At 40.3% G+C, this 22,793-nt stretch overlaps 2 protein-coding genes across 4 annotated transcripts in view; one reads left to right on the top strand and one right to left on the bottom strand.

The window, feature by feature from the left end:
* The window catches only part of VSNL1 (visinin like 1), a 147,947-nt gene extending 142,409 nt beyond the window's left edge, over positions 1–5,538 (top strand). Inside the window, exons 3-4 of the mRNA XM_070732856.1 lie at positions 547–762; positions 4,510–5,538. Of these exons, the coding sequence (XP_070588957.1) occupies positions 547–762; positions 4,510–4,707 (414 nt within the window). The 3' untranslated portion in view covers positions 4,708–5,538. The remainder of the gene's footprint in view (positions 1–546; positions 763–4,509) is intronic.
* A 6,468-nt stretch (positions 5,539–12,006) lies between these two features.
* SMC6 (structural maintenance of chromosomes 6) overlaps positions 12,007–22,793 on the bottom strand; it is a 51,525-nt gene continuing 40,738 nt past the window's right edge. For 2 of the 3 annotated variants that reach the window (XM_070732851.1, XM_070732849.1), the window contains exons 23-27: positions 22,661–22,786; positions 21,919–22,024; positions 15,800–15,952; positions 15,468–15,565; positions 12,007–12,717 (exon numbers count right to left, since the gene is read on the bottom strand). In XM_070732851.1, coding sequence (XP_070588952.1) covers positions 12,606–12,717; positions 15,468–15,565; positions 15,800–15,952; positions 21,919–22,024; positions 22,661–22,786 — 595 coding nt within the window. In that variant the 3' untranslated portion in view covers positions 12,007–12,605. The remainder of the gene's footprint in view (positions 12,718–15,467; positions 15,566–15,799; positions 15,953–21,918; positions 22,025–22,660; positions 22,787–22,793) is intronic. The other variant, XM_070732850.1, reaches the window with a different exon arrangement.

The raw sequence follows: 22,793 nt of genomic DNA, 5'->3' as shown, positions 1-22,793 counted from the left end.
TACATGGGCTCATTCTCCAGTTAAAAGTACAAAGGCATCCATGAAATTCGATGCTCTGAAAGGTCATGCAGATGCACTTTGTCTGCATTTAATAAATGGTCAATTTTCATGGTTATTAGAATTCATGGCTATAGCAAGAAACGAAAGAAGAAAGCAAAGCCCCGAAGGCCAATATCTCTCGGGTTTCCTGGCACACTCTTGACAGCAACTGGAAATAGCTAATCTCGTTTGATTTACAATATTATAAATTCTGCAGGCACGTGGAAGAATTCAAGCCCAGATGTCCTCTTCAAAGGGACTGAAGGCTAGAGTCTTGGACTTAAATATAATTTTATAAATGTCACTTGGGTGATGATGGTATGAAATTGTGCAAAAGACAATTTGATTAGCATTCCCAATTGTGGGAATGCTAAGAAAGCCAAATATTTCTGTCGGGTCAAAGTCCTCAGAGCTCTGTCTTAAAATGCATCCTTAAATTGGGTGTAGAAACCAAAAGTGGAGGTTTATATGGTCTGCTAATGCTTTTCTCTGTGTTTAACTTTGTAGTTTTTCCCCTATGGAGATGCTTCCAAGTTTGCCCAGCATGCTTTCAGAACCTTCGATAAGAATGGCGATGGCACCATCGACTTCAGAGAGTTCATCTGCGCACTCTCCATCACTTCGAGGGGTAGCTTTGAACAGAAATTAAATTGGGCCTTCAATATGTACGACTTAGATGGAGATGGGAAAATCACCAGGGTGGAGATGCTGGAAATCATCGAGGTAAGCCAGCTTCCAGTATCCCATCTCTTTCTAATGTGAGCAAGAAACAAAATTATTATTATTATTATTATTATTATTATTATTATTTATTTTTTATTTTAATTGGATTTGTATGCAGCCCCTCTCCGTAGACTCGGGGCGGCTAACAACAGTAATACAAAACAGCATGTAAATCCAATACTAAAACAGCTAAAAAAAACCTTATTTGTAAAACCAAACATACATACAACAAACATACCATGCATAAATTGTAAGGGCCTAGGGGGAAAGAATATCTCAGTTCCCCCATGTCTGACGGCAGAGGTGGGTTTTAAGGAGCTTACGAAAGGCGAGGAGGGTGGGGGCAATTCTAATCTCCGGGGGGAGTTGGTTCCAGAGGGCCGGGGCCGCTACAGAGAAGGCTCTTCCACTGGGTCCCACCAAACGACATTGTTTTGTTGACGGGACCCGGAGAAGGCCCACTCTGTGGGACCTAACCGGTCGCTGGGATTTGTGCGGCAGAAGGCGGTTTCGTAGATACCCTGGTCCGGTGCCATGAAGGGCTTTATAGGTAATGACCAACACTTTGAATTGTGACCGGAAATTGATCAGCAGCCAATGTTCTGCTTTGGTGATTTTTTTTTTTAATGTTTGACCACCTTGAGGGTTTCATGATTAAAAATTGCAGAACTATGCCAGTGGTCACATAGGTGGCTCTATAAAAGCCTGGGACTATGTAAGCAGGAGGTTTAACTCTGTTAGCGTGATGGTTGACAGCTAAATCTGTGCCATAGGGTACATCTACGGATTACATCTCTCAGTATCCTTCACCATGGGCCATGCTGGTTGCAGCTATTAGATATTGTAGCCACCCAACATTTGGAGGGTCACAGTAAGGAAATCAAAGTTTTGTGGACAATGATTACATTAATTTTTTAAAATTTATTTCTTTATTTTATTATTTATTCAATTTTTATGCTGTCCTTCTCCTTAGACTCAGGGCGGCTTACAACATGTTAGCAATAGCACTTTTTTAACAGAGCTAGGCTATTGCCCCCACAATACGGGTCCTCATTTTACCCACCTCGGAAGGATGGAAGGCTGAGTCAACCTTGAGCCTGTGCTGAGATTTGAACCGATGACCTACAGATCTACAGTCAGCTTCAGTGGCCTGCAGTACAGCACTCTACCTGCTGCGCCACACGGCTCAGATTACAAATTACACGTTTGTCCTGAAAACTACTGCATAAAAGTTAAATTTAAGATTCAGTTCCCAACCCCCTTCACAGATAATAATCTGTAGTTTAAAAACTGCACAGCCTCACATCAAATGGCAAGGCAATGCAAATTGTGTTATGTAATGATGCAGACATCATTACAGGTGGTCCTTTGGATGATAACTTGTTCAGCAATCATTCCAAGTTACAAGGGTGAGCGATATTAAAGACTAGTCCTCAAAGTTCCATTCAGCAACCCGAAGTCATACAGTTGTGATCTGGGCACCTGATAATTGTCTTGTGCTTACAGTGGTTGCAGCATCACATGGTCATGTGGTTGCCATTTGCAACCTTTTCTGCCGTAAGCAGAGTCAGTAGGGAAGTCACCTCCAGCTGTGCTCGCATTATACCACATGTTCTGCCCCCAGTTATGAATGTATGAAACACATCATTTGAACAGACTTAATCAATGAACCACTGCTAATAACTGGCTTAGCAGTGGAGACACACACACAAATCAAAAAGCAATCCTTTCCTGCAGAAAGTCAGTTGCTAATTAATTTTCATTAGCAGCTGGTGTAAGTTCAGACAACCAACAATGACTGTCTGACCGAATGTTCAAACAGTTCAGTTAGTTCTTGTTATCTCACATAATGTCTAAGGGCTTGGCATAATGCCCAGGAATCCACCTTGATAAGAAATCTGGAACAGAGAAACGGGGATTCACAAGACTATTCACAGCACACGATAGTAAACTATTGTTTCCTGCAGCTTTTCAGCTGCCTCTACTGTTCTTAAGTAGGCTAGGGGAGTCGGCAATTAGCCCTCAGTCTTACTCTCGAGGAGACCTCCTCTGGAGTAACCATTCCTGTCTCTTGGTAGCTCTGCGGACTCTCGTATCAAGAAGAGGAGAAGCCTCTTCTTCCTCATTGCTGCTATGAGGTGCTGGAGGTTCCAAAGGCCCAGTCTGAACCTCTGCCTCTGCCACCAAGCCCTCGCCATCCTCCCCACTATCCAACTTGGGTACCAACTTGCGCATCACCAAGTAGGTCTTCTCTTGAACTGGATCCGCTATCAGCTGCACGGGTTGCTGGCGGGCCACAACACCACAGCAACCACCCTGGCATTCCCTCCCACCAAACCTAGCATTAGCTACTTATCTACCTGACAAACTGCGTGCCACCCACCTGGGATTTTTGTAATACCAGCATCGAATAGTCTGGGCTTGTCACCACCAAGTGGTATATGGTCATGTGCAATGATTCCTCTAATGCTAGAAAATGGCATGTGGCAATTGGAAACTGCTGCACACCGTTCTCTAGTCTGCGCGGCTGCGCAGTTGCGTGGTCTCTGATATTATAAAACTGTTACGTGCCGTTCTCTCATTTCATGCATGGCTGCATGGCCGCACAGCTTAGAGGGAATGTTGGTCGTGTGATATTGCATTTTATGACTGCATTGCTTAGCAATGTAATAGCTGGTCCTAGTTACTGTCAGTAACTGAGGATTACTTGAACTGGCATATCAGCTGAAAAGGGGACCACAAAGTCTTTGTCTAAGTAGCAGCAATAGTAGAGCCTTACACATGAATGAATACAATGAAGGCTAGTTTCCTTATCCCAGTTTCCCCTTAATCTTAAGGAGTAAATCTTAAATCTTAAGCCTCAATACAACTGTATCCTTGCACGAATGATTTAATTTTCTCCTAGAGAGGTGAAAGAACAGCATTCACTCTAACAGTGACATTGTTGATGTGGTGAAAAAGAATTTGTCCTGTATTCCTATTATTGATCGCTTGCTTCTTTTTGACAAGATTCAGCCCCACAAGGCTGTCTGGTTAAAAAAAAAAAAGTAAATATATAGGTGAATATCCCAAAGGTGTCTTTTTCCAAGAGGCAACTGGACTTTCTGGTTTTTCTTCTCATTTTCTTCTCACCTGGACTTTCTCTTCTGGTTTTGCTTCTCATTCAAGAAGGTTTTTCAGCTCTGAGCCAAAGACGGTTCTTGGATGAGAAGCGAAATATCTTCAAAGAAAAACCAGAAAGTCCAGTTACCTCTTGGGAAAAAAAACACCTTTGGGACAACCATGACTTGGATGACCGAGAATCTCCATAAACCTATAGGAGAGTAGTTCCAAAATGTGCAGACCCATTTTTAAAAAAATAAAAGGCTGACATAAAGTTCTCAGTAATTTAGGGAAGCAATGCAACAGATTTTCAAAATAAAAATAAAAATCAGAAACTCTTGGTGTAACTACGACTTTCACGGTGTATTGTGCTATCACTGATAGCATATGTTCAACCTTCTGTTTGATCTACATTTAACTGCCGTGCTTAAAATCAGGGCAGATGACAGAGTTGATGCTTAAAGTGCAATCCAATATTCGCTACCGAGGGAATGAACCCTACCGAACTCAGCTGACTCTATCTCCTAGTACAGAACTACGCCATTGCTCTTTAGTTGTTTCAACGGATCGAGTCATTTTGCCAGATCTCATGAAATTCATCTTTTCTTTCTTTCTCTCTCTCTCTCTCTCTCTCTCTCCCTCAAGGCCATTTATAAAATGGTGGGCACTGTAATAATGATGAAAATGAATGAAGATGGTTTGACCCCAGAGCAACGAGTAGACAAGATTTTCAGCAAAATGGATAAGAACAACGATGACCAGATCACGTTGGATGAGTTCAAAGAAGCTGCAAAGAGCGACCCTTCCATCGTATTACTCCTGCAATGTGACATTCAGAAATGAGCTTGTATAAAAATGCTTTCCATGGACTGCACAGAAGTTTAAATGTTCCATTCAGTTTGCAGCTATCTATACAACACACACACACACACACGTACCAAACAAACAAAAATTGCTTGGACTATCTATCAATGGACTTGCTTCTTGTGTTTGAAACACTTGTGTGCATGAGAATGTCAATTGCTAAAGAATTTTAAAAATATCTATTATAAAACAAAAATTATGCCACATTGTGATGTGTGCAATGTCATTTCATAAGTCCTTTTTCCTCTGATGCCTATGCAGCGATACCATGCTGCAGTGAACTATACTATTTATTGTTCGAGTTTTACTGATGCTAGCTGTATGTCTTCTTAAACTGGATAATGTTAGTGACACTGAACTCCCCATGGTAGTGTAACTGTTCATTGCAAGTATGCCACCATTCTGCTATATAGTCGTAGTGGACAGACTGAGGGCAGCTTTAGGAGTCTAGTCCAGCCATGTGTTTGTATTGTCGGTGGAGATAAATGTATTTCATTTGCATGCCTTTTTAGGTTTGCCTTAATTCTTACCTCATTTGCATCCTTTATTTGGAAAAAGAAAAAAAAGGCTCATGTCAGAGGAAGGAAGCATAAGATGAAAACTTTTAAAAAGCTAACCCCCAGTAAGGTGTTCCCATAGCTGAAAGCTAAACAAACAAACAAATAGAGAAATAGAGAACAAACATATTTTCAATGTTGTTTTACTGGAAGTTTAAACTGTTTTGTTGAAAGTGTATTAATTTCTGCTTGAAATCTTCACAAACTTCCAAAAAGGTTGAGATCAATGTCCCCAAATAAATTTATAACATTTGACTTCTCATGTGTTTCCTTTCACACAGGTATCTTGCTGCTAGCGCTGGAATTAAATAGGCGATGAATGTTATTCGATAGCCAAATATTTCTCATTGGAGCTTCAATGTATGTATGGGGATTTCACCCAGATATTTACAGAACTCAGCTCCAACCATTTTCCATTAGAGGTGTAATGGACAGGAGGAATAAACCCAAGAGACGGAAGGAAGCAAGGCAATAATCAGATAAAAGGAATTTGCATTCAAAACAGAAATGTAATTTGAGAAAATGTCTCAGGCTTGACCCTCCCTAGTTATCACCAAGAAAAAGAGAGGGAGGGGGGAAAGCATATTTGGACATACAAGATTCTGTTATTGTAACCATATAATAAAAGTAGTTTTAGCATTCATAACTTTGGTTTTTCTAGTCTGGTCTACTGCAAAGGGCTAATGTCAGCCTTTCATAATTCCTAGAAACTATCATGAAAGTTAGTCGATTCTCCGGTTCTCGTTCTTTTATCACACATTCCAGGAACATCAAAACACTTGAGCTCCAGTAAAAGGTTGTTCCATCCTAGTTTTAATTTCTAGAGTAGTTTCTAAAAAGGGCCTTTGAAACCATGAGTTGAAAGGTATTTGATCCCAGAAGAAGAACTAGGGCAACAAGATTGGGGTTTTTTATATCCCTCATAAAATTAGATGAGTCGTATTTCCAAAGCTGGAAGGCTAATAAAAAACATTAAATCTCAAATCAACCAAAACACACCAGTTCAGCTGAACTGTTGATCCTATCATTTACAGTGTTACCTCATGATACGAACCCCTCGTCTTACGAACAACCTGAGATACAAACCCGAGGTTCAGAATTTTTTTGCCTCTTCTTACGAACTTTTTCCTTCTTACGAACCCGCCGCCGAGAAGCCCCGCCGCCCGGCTGTCGCTTTTTGAAACAGCCAGGGGGCTTCTCAGCGGCCTCCTGAATCCGAACTTTTGCCGAACTTCCAGGTTCAGCGTTCGGGAAGCCGCCGAGAAGCCCCCCGGCTGTTTCAAAAGATGACAGCCGGGCAGCGGGGCTTCTCGGCGGCCTCCCGAATGCTGAATCCGGAAGTTCGGCAAAAGTTCGGATTCAGGAGGCCGCTGAGAAGCCCCGCCGCCCTGCTGTCACCTTTTAAAACAGCTGGGGGGCTTCTCGGCGGCCTCCCGAACCCCGAAGTTCGGGTTTGGCATTCGGGTTCAGGAGGACGCTAAGAAGCCCCCCTGGCTGTTTCAAAAGGTGACAGCCAGGCGGCGGCGTTTTTTTGCGGGGGGTTTTTCGTTGCACGGATTAATTGATTTTACATTGTTTCCTATGGGAAACAATGTTTCGTCTTACGAACTTTTCATCTTACGAACCTCCCCCGGGAACCAATTAGGTTCGTAAGACAAGGTGTTACTGTACTACTGAGAAAAATATATTGTAAGAGTTTACAGCCAGATTCCCAGATTGTTTTTCCAAGATATGCCTTAGCAAAATCTAGGAAAGAGAGCAAAGGAAAACATTGGCAGAGAATGCAAAGCTAGTTTCCTTACTATGGCTCTTAATGGATTTTGTGTTGTCCCTGTTGTCTTAATAAGAAAAGATGAGTAGAAACGCTGTAATTTTAGTATCTACTTAGCTTTGTCTCTCTCTCTTTTAAGGTTTTTTTAGGTCTTTTAAAGTATGAACTGTTTCCAGAAAAGTGTGAGTGAATAGGCCAGCAATGGCTAACCTTTTCCAGACCGAGTGCCTAAAGTGCATGCTTATGCCCCAAACCCCAAAATGTAATGGGCACTCTGCGCATGCACCCCACCCCCGCACAACCACGCATACCCCCGTGCATGTGCCTCGACCCCCTGCATGGCCGCATACGTGCCCCATCCACCATGCATTCATATGCCCCGCCCCCATGCATACACATCAGAGACCTGAACACCAGCTGGCAGGTAGGAGGTATTATTATTATTATTATTTATTAGATTTGTATGCCGCCCCTCTCCGAGGACTCAGAGCGGCTCACAACAATAGATACAATAAAATACAAATCCAATATAAACTATATTAAAAAACCCATTATTATAAAAGAACTAGCAATTCTAAAATAATCATACCAATTTCATATGTTGAGTCAGGAAAGGTGAGAAATCAATCCCCCCATGCTTGGCGGTATAGATGGGTCTTCAACATCTTGTGTCGTCAGGCATGGGGGAACTGAGACATCTCCCCCGGGCATATACAATTTATGAATGGTATGTGTGTATGTATGTGTGTTTAGAAAATGGGGTTTTTTAAATGTTTTTAGTAGAAATTTAGATTTGTTGTAAACTGTTTTTTCACTTTGTTGTGAGCCGCCCCGAGTCTGCAGAGAGGGGCGGCATACAAATCTAAATAAACATAAACATAAACAAACATCTTACAGAAGGCAAGGAGGGTGCGGGACAATTTTAATCTCGGGGAAGTTGATTCCAGAGGGCCGGGGCCGCCACAGACTCTTCCCCTAGGTCCCGCCAGACGACATTGTTTAGTCGACAGGACCCGGAGAAGGCCGACTTTGTGGGACTTAAATCAGCCACTGGGATTCGTGCGGCAGAAGGTGGTCCCATAGGTATTCTGGTCCGATGCCATGGTATGTGTGCATGTGTGGTGGAAATGAGCTGGGTTGACAGCTCACGTGCCCACAGAGTGTGTTGCGTGCCACCTCTGGAATACATGCCATAGGTTCCCCATCACAGGTATAGGCTAAGAACATCTAGTTGAAAAGCATCTCTTGGAAACTCCTCTCATGTTACAATGCAGGTAAATTGATTGTCATAAATATCAAGCCAAAGGAAGGAAGGTCAAGTCGGGTGAGACATTAAAGTGGTTCAGTAGCTTTCTATGAAGTCCAAAGCGCTCGGTTCAAACCCTGGGGGGTTCAGGTGCTGACACCTCCAGGTAATATTGGAGTTCACCATCTATGATGAACAATGGACCTTGATAGATAGCTCTCATTTGAACTCATACAGCCAAGAGCTAGACCGAGCATCTAAAGGATTCTTCCAATAATATACAGTGGTACCTCTACCTAGGAACGCCTCTACTTACGAACTTTTCTAGATAAGAATCAGGTGTTCAAGATTTTTTTTGCCTCTTCTCAAAAACCATTTTCTACCTACAAACCCAAGCCTCTGAAATGAACTGGAAAAGGCAGGAAAAAGCCTCTGTGGGGCCTCTCCAGGAATCTCCTGGGAGGAAACGGCTGGAAAAGGCAGGGAGAAGCCTCCATGGGGCCTCTCTAGGAATCTCCTGGGAGGAAACGGCCTCCACCCTCCCTGTGGTTTCCCCACTCGCACACATTATTTGCTTTTACATTGACTCCTATGGGGAAAATTGCTTCATACAAACTTTTGTACTTAAGAACCTGGTCACGGAATGAATTAAGTTCATAAGTAGAGGTACCACTATATATGATGATGATAATCTAATTTGGAGGTGGTAAGTGATCAAGTCTGGATTCTCTAGGAAAGGGTGAAGTTTAAGTCAGATGGAATTCTTCAGAGGCAGTTCAAACCACTCTTGTAAAACCGCAAATCTAGATTGAAACTTGTTACCTAACTGCAAATCTTGTCTTTTAGATCACCTATAACTCACTGCAGAACAGGAAGAAATCTAATCCAGTATTATCAGATTTCTTAACTGTAGTTCTCTCTCGTCTGGATTCCTTTTTGGAATATGGATTCTCATCCAACCTAAAACTACTGGACAAAATTTGACACTTCCACTACATTCCAAAATTAGTAAATAAAATATGACTATTTAAATTCTATGCACTCTCGTTATAAAAACATTGCACAATAGTTTATACTTAATGGTTCACTGATGAACCTCCTGACTCCCTCTCCATCACTGGAATAAAAATACAGTATCTACAAATAATACAGGTTAATTTATTGTCGGAGCCGGGCGGAGGGATAGTATTTAACTTCCCACCCTTCCCAAGGGGCAGAGGAGGCTATTCAGAGCTATCAGACAAGGAACAGAGATTATTTTATGTTCACTGCATTGATGACTAGATAGAATTGTGACTCTCCACTTTTACAATGTATTCAGATAACGTAACAGGAGAGGAGCTAATTTGGCTGCTTTATCCCAAGATTATCCATGCAAATCCAGAGCACCGAAGAGAGCTCATTAAAGATAACAATAATTATTAATAATATGGCTTTATATATTACAGAAATATTTAAAATGTAGCGGGATAAAACTAGAATCGGAAGTCAGAATCAAGCAGGAATCTTCGGTATACAGATAATTCTTGATTTATGACAATTGGGATTGGCATTCCTGTTGCTAAGCAAGTGAGTCAGACACATACACACCTTTTTTTTTTTTGCTATGGTTGTTAAACTAATCATTAAGTGAATCATACAGTCATTAAGCTTCTCTCATTGTCTTTGATTTTTGGAAGCCACCAGGTAAAAATGGCAATCACCTGACCCAGTGAAGGGCTGCAATTTATTTTACTACCACACTGTGGGCATGGCTTATTTTGTGGGTGTGGCTTGCTGTCCATGTGACCAGGTGGGAGTGGCTTAACAATCATGTGACAGGGGTGGCTTGAAGGTGGCCAACTTGACATCACTCACATCAAGGGTCTGGGTTAGGGTGCCTCGCCTCAAAAAGGTACAATTTCCCTTACTGAACATCCAAAATATACTATATAATTCTATGTGTATATATGCCTTATGTGTACATACATACTGCACACACAGGCACAAAAATATACATTATCTACTATATAAAGTGTATGTACACACACACGCACAGCTCTTCTAAAATTATTCACATTCAATGTCATTTACTTCAGTAGGAAAAACATACCCAGAGCCCAAAGGGAAAAAAATTAAAATATTCAAAATTTTTATACTGGTTCTGTAAACCTGACAATTTTTTCTACTAGTTCTGACCCCAAGGCCTGCAGAAATCCACGGAGCAGGATGGGGAAAGATAGGGAGGGAGGGGGTCACTGTTGGATTCCTGAGATCAGTCATAAGAATGAGTGGATCCGCAAGCACCTGCATTTTTTTTCTCATCATAAATTCAGGCAGGAATCATAAGTCTCTTCATTCGCCGTACATCATTTTGGAACGGCTGCTGAATGATCTGAAAACAGGGAGCAACCTAAAGTAGCTTAACCATCAGAAAAAGAAACTAAGGAACTTTCTTTGCCTGCCCCATTTGATCAATTAAGTGGTGGCAGGAAGTTTGCACCTTTAGACTTTCAAGTAGATTTAACTAATTTTGTCGTGTTTCTTGTCTGGTTTAACCAGGAGGGCTGACACTACATGCCAAGGAAAAAACAGGGTTGGTCGGCATAAATTCAGGGGTTTACTAGAATGACTTTGGATCTTCCCTTCCAACTTTCCCAGAGAGTTTGGTTGTGGGAACCAAGCAGGAAAGGTTGCAAATGGCCTTGACCAGTTTCCTTTGACATTGTAATCACAAGTGGAGCACAGGAGTATGCAGACCACATCACATAACCGTGGGGGTTGTGCAATGGCTGGAATTTTGAGGACTGGTTTTACGGTCCTTTTTTCCCCCCAGTAACTTTGAATAGTTGCTAAATGAATGGATCCGTAAGCTAAGGAAAACCTGCCTTTGGAGATTCTGTTATCCAGGTCACAGTTGTCTCAAAAGTGCTTTTTAAAGGAGCCATAGGGGCCTAGTGGTTAGAATGCAGTATTGTAGGCGAACTCACTGCTCAATCCCAGGAGTTTGATCCTGACCAGCTCAAAGTTAACTCAGCCTTCCATCCTTCTGAGGGTGGTAAAATGAAGACCCAAATTGTTGAGGGCAACATGCTGACTCTGTAAACTGCTTAGAGGGCTGTAAAGCACTGAGAAACAGTAAATAAGTCTAAGTGTTATTTTTTTTAAAGGGCACTGGATTGGTTTTTTTCCTTGAGGAAGAAGAAAATGTTTCTTTTCTCATTCAAAACATTTCATTTTGGAGAAACAAAATGTTTTGTTGTTCTTCCTAAAGGAAAACACTGTCGTTAACTTTTTTTAAAATAACTTTTGGAGCCAAGGGCTACCCATACTCTGTAAATAACCAAACCCCTTCCATCTTCATAATTCCAGGCATATTAATGTAACATCCATGTAATCACATACATATGATGCTAGATTTGAAAGTGGCTTATTTTTCCTTCTTTTACTGAGAAAAGTTACACATTTTAAGTTAGCTTATATTTTCCCCAAAGATTTCAAACAAGACCATCATGGATGCCTTTAAACTGGTTTATCCTCTGCAGGAATGGGTAGCTTTGGTTCCTCCAGGAACCAAAGTCCATCTGCCTTCACTAATATCGGCACGACCAGTGAGGATGAATGCTGGGATTTATACTTCATCAGTGCTGGTAGGCTTACATAGGATCTAGTCCTGGCTTACCATAGTTTGTTTAAAAACAGTGATTTAGCACAATATGCAAATCTGACCAACTGAAGTTTTATTTGCAATGGGAACTAAATGGATAACATAAGCATTTGAAAGACAGTTACAAACAATAAAGTGGTTTAACAATGTGTATTGTAATGATGAAGGAAACAATACAAATGTAGATAGAAATGTTGTTAAGGGACTTCTGATAAAGTTTTAATTTTTCATCTGCTATTATAACATTCAAAAATATTGTAAAAGCAGGTAAGCATACTATATAAAATTTATTCATTTTCTGTCATTTATACTTACCTCTTTTTTGGGAACAATAAAAAATAAACATGTCCCACATTCAGAAAATATATTATTAATAGTAAACTCTGGCAAAAAATATACAGCAAATGTAATTCATAGGAACAGAGTAGAAGAAAGAACATGTTGACCTCTATAATTCTAGCACCAAAAGGTTTACAAAATCTGAGCATAACATTGAAATGTGTTAGGTACCATTAAAGGTCTGCTATAAAGAGAAAACAGCCACAAGTAAACTTCAAAAACAAAAAAGGCTCTTTTTCACTGATTTTACCAGCAGTAAACATAGCTTATATGTCTTCAATATTGCAAAACTAGTTAGCAACAACAGATGAAATGTTCTCATTCTTCATCTTCTTCTTCATCATCTGTACGCCTGAAATTCAGCGTCTTTTGTCCCCTCTCAGGGTCTTGCATTCGAAGGATTCGGATAAGACTACTTGAAGGCAAAGAACTAGATACAAAAGGCCAAAAACAAAAAAAAGTAAACAAACCATTAATAATGATTCTTTCATGCAATGCTTTCATATTTGGACCTAACTGGTTATTAGCAACTCATATTTAATCTGTGTAAATGTGATATATCAAAACATTTAAGCATTTTAAATACTGTTCATAGAAACACTGGAACTATTTTTAGGGGACTCATTTTTGGGGACAATGAACCCAATTAGTTATTGTCAACCCAATGAATACACCTGAATCCATGTAGCAGGATTCAAAAATCTTGTCTAAAAAAGAAATGAGCCCATAAGGAAGAAAAAAATAACATTTAAAAATCAGTAATTCCCAAATGCAAAAGTTACTATAAATTACTTAAATAACAACAAAAGAAGCAATAGAAAGCCGTTATCTTTTGAAACAATGGTTACTGAAGTTAGGGTCCAATCGTGTGGTCACATTGGTCCTCAGAGCATATAGAAAACTTAATAACAAATTGGGAATTTCATGCAAGGTGTTTTTGCATTTATTTAACCTAATTAAATCATAGATATTTCTAAAGCCTCAATTCTGTAAATTTAATTTCAAAATGTAGCATTCATTGCTGATATCACATCTTACCCAGGATACTTCTAGAATTATCGATGTAAATTAACCATAAAAGTATGTACAGTGGTACCTCGAGATACGAGTTTAATTCGTTCCGGACCTGGGCTCTTAAGTCGAGCAGCTCTTATCTCGAACGACTTTTCCCCATAGGAATTAATGTAAATAATTTTAATTGGTTCCAGCCCTCAAAAAACTCACAAAGTTAGTCTAAATTATGCAGAAAGACATGTTTTTAATGAAGAAATGTACATGTACATATAAATGAATAATGAAGTTTCTTTCACTTAACTTGTAAACTTTCTTAAACTTTTAAATTTACATATGTTCAACTTCTCTGCCACCCAATCCTGTAGGACAGAGGTCCTCAACCCTTTTTGCACCAGGGACCGGCTTTAAGCGATCAAGAGAGGAATGGGTGAATGAATGGACGGAGGGTGGGAAGGAAGGAAGGAAAGAGGGAAGGGACAGGAACAGAGGAAGGAAGCAAGGAAACTTATGAAAGGGGAGAGTAAGAGAGGAATGAGTGAAGGGAGGGAGGGAGGGAAGAAGGTGGGAAGGAGAAAGAAAAGAAGAAATAGAGGAAGGGAAGGTAAAAGAGAGAAAGAAAAAGAGCAAGAAAGAAAGCAAGAAAGAAAGAAAGAAAGGGGGAAGGGACAGGAACAGAGGAAGGAAGCAAGGAAACTTATGAAAGGGGAGAGTAAGAGAGGAATGAGTGAAAGGAGGGAGGGAGGGAAGAAGGTGGGAAGGAGAAAGAAAAGAAGAAATAGAGGAAGGGAAGGTAAAAGAGAGAAAGAAAAAGAGCAAGAAAGAAAGCTGCAAGCACCCCCCCAGCCCCCCAGGCCGGCTGCAACCTTTTAAAACACGCGCGCCGCTTCGCAGCTGTCTCCTGAAGCCGAACGCGGAAGTTAGCGTTTGGCTTCAGGAGACAGCTCCTTGGCGCTTGTATCTCGAATTTGGGCTTGTAAGTAGAACAAAAATATCTCTCCCCTCCCAGCTCTTATCTCGAGTTGCTCTTAAGTAGAGCAGCTCTTATGTCGGGGTTCCACTGTATATTGAGAATAAAGCTAAATGGTATGAAATATTTTTTAAAAATATTAAAATACAGTGATACCTTGTCTTACAAACTTAATTGGTTCCGGGAAGAGGTTCTTAAGGTGAAGTTTGTAAGATGAAACAATGTTTCCCATAGGAATCAATAGAAAAGCGATTAATGGGTGCAAGCCCCAAATTCACCCTTTTTGCCAGCCAAAGCGCCCATTTTTGTGCTGCTGGGATTCCCCTGAGGCTCCCCTCCATGGGAAACCCCACCTCCAGACTTCTGTGTTTTTGCGATGCTGCAGGGGAATCCCAGCATCGCAAAAATGAGCGCTTTGCTGGCAACGGAAGTCCGGAGGTGGGGTTTCCCAGCGAAGGGAGCATCAATGAAATTGCAGCATCACAAAAACACCGAAGTCCTCGAAACCTCACCTCCAGACCTCTGTGATTTTGCGATGCTGTGATTTCACTCCCCTCGCTGGAAACCCCACCTCCGAACTTCAGCTGCCAGCGAAGCGCCCGTTTTTGCGCTGCTGGGATTCCCCTGCAGCATCACAAAAACACGGAAGTCCTCGAAACCTCATCTCCAGACCTCTGTGATTTTGCGATGCTGTGATTTCACTCCCCTCGCTGGAAACCCCACCTCCGAACTTCAGCTGCCAGCGAAGCGCCCGTTTTTGCGCTGCTGGGATTCCCCTGCAGCATCACAAAAACACGGAAGTCCTCGAAACCTCACCTCCAGACCTCTGTGATTTTGCGATGCTGTGATTTCACTCCCCTCGCTGGAAACCCCACCTCCGAACTTCAGCTGCCAGCGAAGCGCCCGTTTTTGCGCTGCTGGGATTCCCCTGCAGCATCACAAAAACACGGAAGTCCGAGGTGGGGTTTCCCATGGAGGGGAGCCGCAGGGGAATCCCAGCAGCGCAAAAACGGGTGCTTCGCTGGCAACGGATGTCCGGAGGCAGGGCATCCCAGCGGCGGCGGTGGGTTTGTAAGGTGAAAATAGTTTGTAAGAAGAGGCAAAAAAATCTTAAACCCCAGGTTTGTATGATGAGGCGTTTGTATGACGAAGTATCACTGTACCTCTAAGGATAGAGATCAGAAATCTGTAATAGATACCTCATATTCTGAGGAGTGAGCAAAATAAACTGCCGATAACGTTGGGAGTCTGCCATCTTAAGCATCATGTCCATTGCAATTCTCCTGTTAACCATGTCCTAAAAGATAGTGAAGTTGTGCCAAATGTTATGAAAAAAAAAATTTTTTACATTTCCAAAACAATTCAATGTATATTATTATCTTAACGAGCAATTCCAATGCCGCCTTTCCCCCTTTTCATAACAGCTATTTTCCATCAACTTTGTTTCATTAAAAATAAATAATCCAAGCTACCGGCCAAATTAGCCCATCCACGATCTAATATTTTTGTACATCAATTCAGCCAATCATACCATAAATACGTCAAATTCATCCAAGCATCTGAAAGGAGATTCAGCAATGGACCACAAAGAGAGGATGAAGCAGCAAGTGGAGAAGGAACGTTCGCCTCCAGAGAGTGATTTCATATCGTCAAGAATAGCCTTGTTTTCATTTCCAGGCTGCACCTTCGATTATATATAAGAAAGGGGGGGGGGGAATGAAACTGAAATTATAAGGGAAAAAAATATTTCCAGGTGCAAGCAACAAAGCAGAATTTAAAATTCAACATATATTTGCACAAGGAGGCAGTGTCCTGGGCTCGCGGCTGGCCACCGCACCTGGTTTGAGAGAGCACTCCTCAGTGGTGGTGGCAGCACTGGCAATGCTGAGGCTGCAGTAAAGGCTGGTGGTGGTGAGAGGCAGGAGGAACAGTGGCTGGATGAGACAACAGAAAGTCCCAAGAATCCATTTCAACCCCAGCATCAGCACTACTGTGCAAGGCAACCAAATAAGCATTGATGGAAAAGGCAGAAGCACTATTAACACACTACAGTATGCCAATAATTAAACCCTTCGAGCAGTTCAGAATGACATTTCAAAATTTATTGAAAAGTCCTCGTACAACCAAGATGGGTGACCCCATAACCCTGGGAGGCTGCAAACACCTGTAAAGGTGAGCTGGTTGCTAAGTGCACAAAATGCAATTACGTATTAATGGGATAGTGTAGGTCATTGTAATTCCAAAAACAGGTCATAAATAGTTCTGGGGAGGTCAGTTGTGATTTTGAATCATCAAAATTGTTAAGCAACCGGTTATACTGGTAAGTTGTGGAGTAGCTATCTATATTTTTTCCTGTCATTATGAGATAACAACTGTCACCGAGAGAGACAATAATGACAAATTAACATGAAACCTAACATTTCACTGACAGACTCTCACTGTGACTGCCAACATGAAATAATCTGTTCGGGAGCAGAAACCATTTGTTTTCTTTGTTGATGGCCGATTTTAAATTCTTCAAGAAACTACTTAAGTTGGATTGCAACCAAACATCAACCTTTGAATGATGCATCTGAAAGCTTCATCTGCTGACTAGCACATCTGGTAATAATCTTAATGGAAAACCAAATACAATCTAATCTATGTTGCAGTTGTTTATATATTCTTTTGCATCCTCAAGTATTCTGCTAAATGGCACAATAATGCTTTCTTTTAAAAATAATTAACCGTAATTCCTGAATTGCAAAGCTCACATGTTCTGAATGGGCAAGACTCGTGTTCTCCTCACTAGCCTGAGCAAACACATTGCTGCTTTCTTTGGGCGGAATTTTCTTTAGTATAAATTGCTCTAAATGCCTTAATTGGGGACTGTAGGGTAACTGTGGCTTCTTTGTGTAGCAAATACATTTCAAAAATTGCAGGAACCCTGTTAATCATGTGGGAAACTACTCAATTCTTCTATATTTGAAACGAAAAACTTTAGAGGGTAGAGTTGTGCAAAATATTGTGTTTTACTGTTCAGTCTCAAAATATTTGTGTTTGAATACATGACTGTAATGTCCAATATTCTGTATAACATATTCTGTATAATTTTGTACAAGGGGTAATTAATCCGCTCTTAATCAACAGTCAAAAATGAAATTTGTCTTTTTTTCTGGTGAAAGAAAGTCCAAAAGAGAACTCTTCAATGAATGATCATATGATGCTGCCTTTCCATTGCTGGATGGACAGCTGCTGGTAGGCACATTTATACCAAAGAAAAGGGGTTGATCAATCTTGTTTATAAGAAAAATAATTTGTTTGAGAATATGTAGGATTGTTGTTCAAAAACCTGAATTAAAATAGATAGATGCTGATTAATAGCCAGATTCCTGACTTTCTTAGCACTTACATAGACTTCCTTTCCAGTTATTTGTTTCCTTACAACTGTTTTTTCTTAAGTCTATGTTTAATAGAACTAAGATGTTAAAGAGAAAAAAGTAAAATAACTTCTAAGGAAAAGAGCAGTGCTACAAATTTATCTTTTCAGTCAGTTTAAGAAGAACACAAAAAGGAAGGTGAACTCCCAGGACAAAAAGGAATTAAAGAATACAGTGGATGGGAATCAAGCTCAGAAGTCTCCCCCTATGCCAATCACTGGAACCACGCAAAGAGAAAAACCTTTTCAAGTAAAAGTGCAGCACCATAAGTTTATCTTTTCAGTCAGTGCAAGCAGAAGAAGGTGAACATCTACTCCCAGGATAAAAAGGAATTAATGAATAGATGGAAATGCATCTGAAAAAGCTCACCCTATTGCAGTGATGGTGAACCTATGGCACGGGTGGCAGAGGTGGCACGCAGAGCCATATCTGCTGGCACGTGAGCTGTTGCCCTAGCTCAGCTCCAATGTGCATGTGTGTGCCAGCCAGCTGATTTTTGGCTCCCAAAGAGGCTCTGGGAGGGATGAGGGAGGGTTTACCCTTTCCCGGCTCCAGAGAGGCTCTGGGGGGGATGAGGGAAGGCTTTGGAGCCTGGGGAGGGTGAAACACGAGCCTACTGGGCCCACCAGAAGTTGGGAAACAGGCCATTTCCAGCCTCCAGAGGGCCTCCGGGGGGTGGGGGAAGCTGTTTTCACCCTCCCCAGGCATTGAATTATGGGTGTGGGCACTTGCGCATGCACGATAGCTAGCACGCACACACACACACACACACATACACACTCTTTTAGCACCCAAGGAAAAAAAGGTTCGCCATCACTGCCCTATTAGAACGTTGCAAATAACCAAGAACCATAATGAATGCATAGTTTTGACACAGCTAATTTACATGCTTAAAATTGAAAATTACATTTATATTCAACAAGGTGTCCACACATTATTCCAATGTATTTAAGGTAAAAATATTTTATGAAACATGTGCAACGAGATCTGCTAAACAATACATAAAAAATAAATCATTTCACTGCTTCCAGGCCACTGAAATGAATGAAATATTCATCACGATGCTTCATGAATTGTATCCAAAGCATCAAATACTATAAACATAGGCAATCATACCACCCTGTATTTACAATCAAACTTAAATAGCAATAAAATATAGCCAGAAGACATTTATTGTTTTTCTCCAAATTATTCAGTGCAATCCCTTTTAGACTTATGAGGACATCTTGAGGTGACAAATGTCATAACAACTCCCCAATATGTAAATAATTGATTTTTATATATGTTGTGGTTGGCTCTGGGCCAGCTCCTGCAGCTGGGAATTTTGATATTGATTTATGGGAATCCTCAGTTTACCAGAGACCTGTTTTGTTGCCAACAGAATTGGACAGTGAAGCTGGCTCAAAGTCAGAGGCAGACAGTGGGGGAGAGGAAACAGACAGGGAGATGGGTGCAGCCAGCCCACCAGTCAGTGCTCCAATTAGGGAGTCATCAGAATCGGAGGAGGACCCACTTGTGGATGCCCATGTGCGCAGGCTCGTGGCACGAAGGGAACAGTTGCACAGGCGTCTCAGAAGATAACAGAGCACACCTGTTCAAGGGCTAGTTATGCTAATGAGTTCATGATAAATAAAGGTGTTGGGAAGTGTGGGCTGTGGGCGTTTATCCATTGGGAAAAAAGAGAATTCTGAAAGAAGATTGCAACAACATGGAGAGCTCGTTGTATTCAAGGACTCTAGTGAACTTTAGATATTTCATTGTCAAAGAGCTTTAAGGACTTTTGGCCTGCGTGCTGTGGAGATTTAAAGCTGCCTTATCTATTCCTTTGTTTTGGCACGCTTCAGCATCACAGTGAGAGTAATTTGACTCCTCTTGGAGCTTGTGTTTCAAGACTGTTTATAAACTTCATTTATTCCTACTGATTGTGTGCGTTTGAAACTTCTTCCGAACTCACTATGGGCTAACGTGCTCTGAATAAGTTTCTTTCCAGCCCTAACCAGGTGATAACAATGTTCCCAGCTTTTACTGGCTTGCAAGCTCTTTCATTGTTACTCTCTTCCAAGAATGTATTCCAAACCCTGTCTTTGGGGGGGGGGTCATTGCTTTACTTGCTCCAGATATTTCTTTCCAGCCCTAATCAGGTGCTATGAACGTACCCAAGCTCTGCAAAAATGTTTTCCAAGCCCTAAGTCTTTGCAGGGTTTTTTCCCCCCCATTGGTCTAACTTGCTCCCAATTTTTCTTTCCAGCCCTAACCAGTTCTAATGATGTTCCCAGCTCTTACTGGATTACAAACTATTTCATTGTTACTCTCTTAGAATAAAAAAAAATTAAGCCCTTAACCAGGGGATAAAATAATGTGCTGAAGCAGATTCTTTTCCATATTTTCCTCCCCAAAAACTAAGGTGCATCTTATATTCCAGTGCATCTTATACAGTACTCCGAAAAATACGGTATGTTCAACTGAGTGATGATCTCTATAATTACATAAAATTGACTATTGTGTTTTCAAAAATTACAAGACTATGAAAAGTTGAATCTGGTTTTTTTTTCCGTCATAGAATTACCTCTAAAACGTTTTGCAGGCTAGAACCTGTATTATACTCATAAATGTGGGACAGAGCAATTACCTGCTTTTCCCCCCATTTGTTTAACTTGGAAATTGGCCAGAGAGGGTCAAGTCCATTAATTCCATTATTATTATGAAAGCCAATAGAAATAGTGAAAGAGAAGCTAAGCATTATGCCCATCTTTCACCAACATGTTTATTTTTTGGGAATTAATTCCATGTACTCATTAGTGTGAAATTCCGGATTGCCAATAACTATCAATAAACTGTCAATATATGTGTGCCCTAAACATAACATTATTACAACCTAACAAACTGATCCGCCATATTCAACAATTAAATATAACAGTCTCAATTCCTTGTAGTGAAATTTCTTCATAAAGTCTTTACTGTTCCATATAGTTGAAGAAAAGTTATACTTAACAACGTCACATTTATATAGGTAGCACTATATTTGATGTAATATTTGTAACTTTCAACAGTTCATTTAGTGACTGTTCAAATTTACAACACAGTGAAAAAAGTGGCTTATGATTGTTTTTCAGTTACAACCTTGGCAGTGTCTTTATGATCATATGATCAAAACTCAGGTACTTGGCAACTGGTTCACTCGTTGCTATGTTCCGAGGTCATGCAATCATCTTTTCTGATCTTCTCACAAGCGAAGTCAATGGAGAAGCCAGATTCACTTAACAACTGGGTTACTAACTTATCAACTGTGGCAAGAAAGGTCGTAAAATGGGTAAAACTCACTTAACAGAAATTTTGGCCTTAATTTTGGTTGTACATTGATAGAAAAAATTAAACATCCTAAAAGGCAATTTGTCGGGTATTAAAATGCACTTATAAATACCTCTTACATTTTTCATTATTGTAATCTGGTTTTCTTTCCAAAATAAAGTTATTATGGATTAACTGGGAAGCAGAAGACATGAATAGTGGGATGGAGATAATTAAGTATAATGTACATTAAAATGGGAATACGGAAAAAAATTCAGATTTGCTATGAGAAGTTGGTTAATCATGTCTGAAGACAGGATATTGTTCATAAGACTTCAATTAATAACAAGCGTCCCTGATCTGGAGACATAATCCAATCTATCTCTTACATTTTCATACATTTTAGACACAAAAATGAGACATGTTCGACTGAAGTTTCATGAATTATTGAGGCAGCTCTTTTGTGGAGGGGGAAAAACGGTTTCCACAAGTCAAGCTTGACTCCTACTGACAGTTTTCATGGCAACAGTACGGAAGTGGCTTGTTTTTGCCTTCCCTGCCAGCTCTAGCTTTTGGGATAATAAAGTACTATTAAATTGAGGCAATGACCCAGGGAGCATTTGTGCTTTTGGAAAAAAGCGCTTACCATTTTCTGTTTGCTCTGAGGTATTAAAAAAAAGTATTCTGTTTCTATTTCCTGCAAAGAAATGATTTTGTACAACAGAGTGTTTACATGGAAGCTCATTCACACACAGGTTATGTGGAGGAGTAAAATCATTATTTTCCATTTTACTTTAAGGCTAATTTTTGTTGAATGTATAAACCTGAACTGGCATAGAGGGGTGGGGTGGGGGACATACTTTATTCAACAATCAATTCATTTTAAACAATGCAGAAATTAAAATAATGACAAAAACAAAAGTAAACCGAAAACTGGACCTACCGTAATTGAAAGTCTTTCATTCCTGTGGTCAAACTCTATTTTTCCAGAATATGACCGCTGATTTAACAAAGAGTTAAAGTAATATTTGCATCGCATAGTAAGAAACCTTCAAAATAAAAATGTTTTTAAAAAATGAAGCTATAAAAGAAATTGAAAATTTATTAAACATATTAAATAACATAGGAAGTGACACCAGCAGACAACTTGGGGTCTGTCTTTACGTGTTAGGTCCAGTGCTGCTCCTTCATCCTTCTTAGTGCAATTGCCTTACTTGCCCTGACAAAGGTAAGAGTGGACAGAAACCGCCATCCTAGAGACAATTAACCTGTACTCTTAAACCAGGCTGAATCAGTTAAAGAACATACTTGCTGTTCAGCCTCTTGTATTTGATAATTACTAAAAAAAAAAGTTAGTATTTTAAACAAAACGTGAAGTTTTTAAAACTTCTGCGGCACCAAGACATAAAAATTCAGTAATAGAATTATTTTTTGAAGATAAATATATTTTTGCCTACTGACTTCAATTTCTTTTAAGATGTTTGCAGAGTGGTTCCATTATGCAAAAATGGAACTGTTGTTCTGCATCACCGCATTGGTTCTTGTTGTCATGAAACATGCAAGTCACAAACATTTAAATAAGTTCAAACTGCCATTGTCTCTTATTAGACCCTTGCTTAAGTTACTGAATCTTTTTTTAAAATATTGCACACACACACACACACACACACACACATAACACCTACCTTCTAAAATGCAGGTATGTTTTATGTCTCTGAACCATCATCTCATCCAATAGTTTAATGAATTTCTTCAAATTTTTGCTTTTGCTTTCTGAACTCTGGTATTTTTCTTTTGCTTCCTGAAGTTGTCTGCATA

The sequence above is a fragment of the Erythrolamprus reginae genome, chromosome 1 (genome assembly GCF_031021105.1).
Source record: "Erythrolamprus reginae isolate rEryReg1 chromosome 1, rEryReg1.hap1, whole genome shotgun sequence".
Classification (NCBI taxonomy): domain Eukaryota; kingdom Metazoa; phylum Chordata; class Lepidosauria; order Squamata; family Dipsadidae; genus Erythrolamprus; species Erythrolamprus reginae.
Note: the sequence above shows the minus strand (reverse complement) of the source record. Positions and strands in the feature narration are given on the sequence as shown.